We start from the raw sequence: 4,377 nt of genomic DNA, 5'->3' as shown, positions 1-4,377 counted from the left end.
TACGAAACGACGGATTAATCAAAATTCCCTCATTATGATCATCTCTAAGATATGAACCATCATCAATTGAATCAATTTCATGTGGTTGTGATGGTTCGTAGGGTTAGGACAACGTATTAAATTTGTTTTAAATTTGTTTTTATTTATTTAAAGTGAATGATTTTTATTTAAAGCGCAAGCCTTTTACGATGCTTGTATAAAAAGCGCTCTAATATATCATTTAATCATATGAAAGCGCGTGTATTTTACAACGCTTTTACAAAAAGCGCTTTAAAAGCCATGTAACATAAGGTGAGAGCGCTACATTTTACGGCTCTTGTGTTTAAAGCTAAATTTGAAACGGGACTCTAATGCCATTTGTAACACCCTAGTTTATTTATATTTCTACATATTTATCAATCTTAGTAACTATCTAAATATATTATTTAAAAGTTTATACTATAACCAGTGTATTTAAATTGCTAAGTGATCTATCTATGAGGTTTACAATAGTACCACCATAGTTTGGTTGGGATATTTTACAAACATGGTTCTATGGAATCTAATTCAAGATAGAGTAACTGGAGATCATGAGAATTTAGAATTTATATAAATCAAACATAGATTCAATGGTTGTACTGCATACTGATTGAACCTGATAATGATTGATTAGAAATTGGGTGAATGTTGAAGACGTTATTGGTAGTTGAATAATTAAGAACATTACTTGTGTCTATCGGTATAAATAATAAATTTATTGTTATTATCAGAAGATTAGATATACAGACGAGATAGAAAGGAAGGAGAAATAAATTAATATTAGGTTGTGACAAAGGAGGAAAATACATGTGGCTGCTAGTTGAACTCGAAGTTCAAAAAAAAAAAGTGTGATTGTCCTTTCAAGCTTAGATCAAAACCATTAAAAGATGGTTCAAGATGGATAGTTAAAGTAATTTGTGGAATTCGCAGCCATGAATTACCTGATACTTTAGACGGGCATGCATATGTTGGATGCTTAGATGATGAAGAAAGAAAGCATGTTCGTGACTTAACAAAATATAATGTTGCACTGAGACACATATTACTCTCATTGCAAGACTGAGATAAGAGTAATGTTACTAAGATCTCACAAATATATAAACAGAGGAGTATGATTCGATTGCACGTGAGAGGTAATAGAACAAAGATGCAACATTTATTTAAGTTAATTGAAGATGCAAAATATGTGTGTTGGAATAGAAAGCGTGAAAACTCCGATGTTTTGAGAGATATTTTTTGGGCGCAACCAGATTCGGTGAAGTTGTTGAATTTGTTTCTGATTGTGTTGATTTTGGACAGTACCTTCAAAACCAATAAATATATAATCCCATTACTTGAAATTTTTGGTATGACATCAATAGAGAAGAAATATAATCCCATTACTAGACACAGATCGGGTATGAATAAACTGCAGAGGAAGAAGAAACTGGACCAAAAACTGTGTTCATTTTTGTAGGAGCATAATAACTTGAATCATTCATCTTTTGCAGGGGTAGAATTGGTAAAGCAGCTTCAAATTTAAGCACTTGAATCAGTTGTCTAACACTTGGCCTTAATGAATAATTAGGATTAGCACACCAAAGACCAACAACAACTAAACGTTCCATTTTCATCTCATCAAACACACCCCCAAGTTTTGTATCAACAACTTCAACAAACCTTCCTAATCTATAAAGTTCCCAAACCCAATCATATATAGCCATTTGGTCTTCCTTTGCATTAAGATCAACTGGTTTTCTTCCGCTAACTAACTCCAATGAAACAATTCCAAAACTATATATATCAGATTCCTTTGTAGCTTTACCTGTTGTGAAATATTCAGGTGCTAAATATCCCATTGTACCAGCTATAACTGTTGTTTGTGAGCCTTTTTCATGATCAACTAGTCTTGCCAACCCGAAATCGCCGACTTTAGCATTGAAATTTGTGTCCAACATAATGTTGCTTGATTTAATGTCTCTATGTAGCACGCATTGTTCCCATTCTTCATGAAGATACAACAACGCTGAAGCTAAATCCATTGCAATGTTGTACCTCATGTGCCATGCTAATACGCTTTTTCCGCGATATAAGTGTGAATCTAAGCTACCATTTTGCATGAATTCATATATAAGGAGTAAGTCTTTTTTTCTATGACACCAACCATTTAGTTGTACTAAATTTCTATGCCTTAGTTGGCTAATGATTTTCACTTCAGTTGCATATTCCTTTATTCCTTGTTTGGATTCTCTTGATAGTCTCTCTATAGCAACATTTGAATCTATGTCTTTTAAATAGCCTTTATAAACACCACCAAAACCACCTTGTCCAATCTTTTGTGATTCTTCAAAGTTATTTGTTGCACTCGCCAATTTATTGTAACAAAACCTTTTTGGTCCTGTTCCCTTTTGGAATTCATCATCCATTTTTAGGTCAAAAGTTGAATCTTCTTTTTTCATTTTAGTCCTTTTCTACATTAAAATACAAAACCATCCTAAAATAAGGAAACTTGATGCAACAACTACACCAACTCCTAGACCAACCCATATAGTAATTCAAACAAATTTTTTAGTTTTTAAATTTTAAAATACTAAAATAGATTTTTTTAGATGTAAATCAAATAAGTCCTAAATAATTTATTTCATATTTCTTGCATTTTTTATAAATTCAGTCAAAAGTGAAAACAAAAAGATATCAAGACATGCTATGTCGCATCTTTCACATGATCCATGGCCTTTACAATAAGTTTCACATCGTCCAAACCTATTGTTAGTCCTGCTAATGCTGGTCTTGGTTGTAAGAGAGAAATTTCACCAATTCAAATTCTATGTTTTGTTTTATGAAAATATTAAATACGACACATTTCAAGCTGCAGATTAAGTACAAGACTGATACATTGAAAATTCAATATTAAAAGAATAAAAAAATGTTTAATAGAAAACATTGAAATAATTATAAATAAAACTTTAGATGTTTACTAATTATGTTTCTTCCATGAATCTAAGATCAAAGCAATGCATGAAATTTCAAAGAAAAAATGTTGTGTTAAAAATTCAATTAGAGCAAGTCTATTTTATCGCAAAAGTAGTATAAAAGATTATTGCATCCACATGAATTAATTAAAAAGTATCAAATTAATTAAGATTATTGATTATTTAGACTAACAATAATAGATGAGTTATTACAAAATAAGCAAATAGGCAATAATTGAAAAAAATAATAAAACACTAAGATGTAAATCAATAGAGAAAAGTATAGGATAAGAGTTTCACTTGTAACCTTATTTATCCCCAATTCTAGTTCTATTTGGATTCATATTTTTTTTCTCTCTAAATTAACCGCTTCTTTGGTCATGCAAATAATTTTAATTCATGAAAATTATTTGAACATAAAAATGTTGAATGATTAAAAGATTAAAATAAAATTTGATAATGCAATAATTTATAGTTTCAATTATCTTATAAATCTATCAATTAATTGCAGTATGATCACTAACAACTAATTGATTACCAAACATGAAAATTAAAGATATATCGATTATTAGATCCACCTAAGATCTTAGAAGAGAGTTTAGTTGCTCATTATTGTAAATAAAATTAAATATAAAATAATAATGTTCAACAAATTAAATGACAAGAGTAAGAACCTTAAAAAAAGGATATTTACTTAAAAACTTAAGACACTTTGCTTAACTTTAAAAATCCCTAAAATATCCCATTTATTGTGGTGTCAATTCTTATTTCTCCCCCTTTTCCTAAGGTGCAGTTTCCTGCCAGCCTTAGTTGTGTTTTATATGATAATTTTTTTTCTTTCAAATCTTATGCAACCAATAAGAACTCTGTCTTATAATCTATAATATATAAATTATATATTATAAAATATATATTATGAGTTTGAAGTGGCTCTAAAATTAAATTTGTATTATTTTATCAAATTTTCTCTCTTTTTTCATAAAAAAGAATAAATTAAATTAAAAATTTATATAATAGTTCATAATTACTCTAAAATACTCTTACAAATATCTAAAAATGCACAAAATAAGAGTTTATCACAAAAACTTTAGAAATGAACAATGTAATTTTGAGAGTATTTAATATTAGATCTATAATATCTTTTGTTCGACTAATAGTAATCCATTCCACCTTAAATATAATTTTAAGAAAAATATTCAACATATATTTAATGGGCGATTTCAAAATCAATAATAGAATTAATCAATATCTTGATTAATCTTCATTATTGCTCATTATTTTGAGATTGATTAGTGGTTATTGACCAATTTTAGTTTATTTTTAAAATATACAAATTAACAAACAGTTTTTATGATTGTACTACACAAATGCTGAATTTTTAAAAATATATAAATTAATTCTTAAAATT

At 28.5% G+C, this 4,377-nt stretch overlaps 1 protein-coding gene across 1 annotated transcript; it reads right to left on the bottom strand.

The window, feature by feature from the left end:
• Positions 1 to 917: 917 nt before the first annotated feature.
• Positions 918 to 2,529, bottom strand: LOC101493518 (L-type lectin-domain containing receptor kinase IX.1-like). Its single transcript, XM_073365590.1, has one exon. The coding sequence runs from the start codon at positions 2,454 to 2,456 to the stop codon at positions 1,401 to 1,403; it is 1,056 nt and encodes a 351-aa protein (XP_073221691.1). The 5' UTR covers positions 2,457 to 2,529; the 3' UTR covers positions 918 to 1,400.
• Between the last annotated feature and the right edge of the window lie 1,848 nt (positions 2,530 to 4,377).

The sequence above is a fragment of the Cicer arietinum genome, chromosome 3, assembly GCF_000331145.2.
Source record: "Cicer arietinum cultivar CDC Frontier isolate Library 1 chromosome 3, Cicar.CDCFrontier_v2.0, whole genome shotgun sequence".
NCBI classification, from domain to species: Eukaryota; Viridiplantae; Streptophyta; class Magnoliopsida; order Fabales; family Fabaceae; genus Cicer; species Cicer arietinum.
This window is presented reverse-complemented; position numbering and strand designations above follow the sequence as displayed.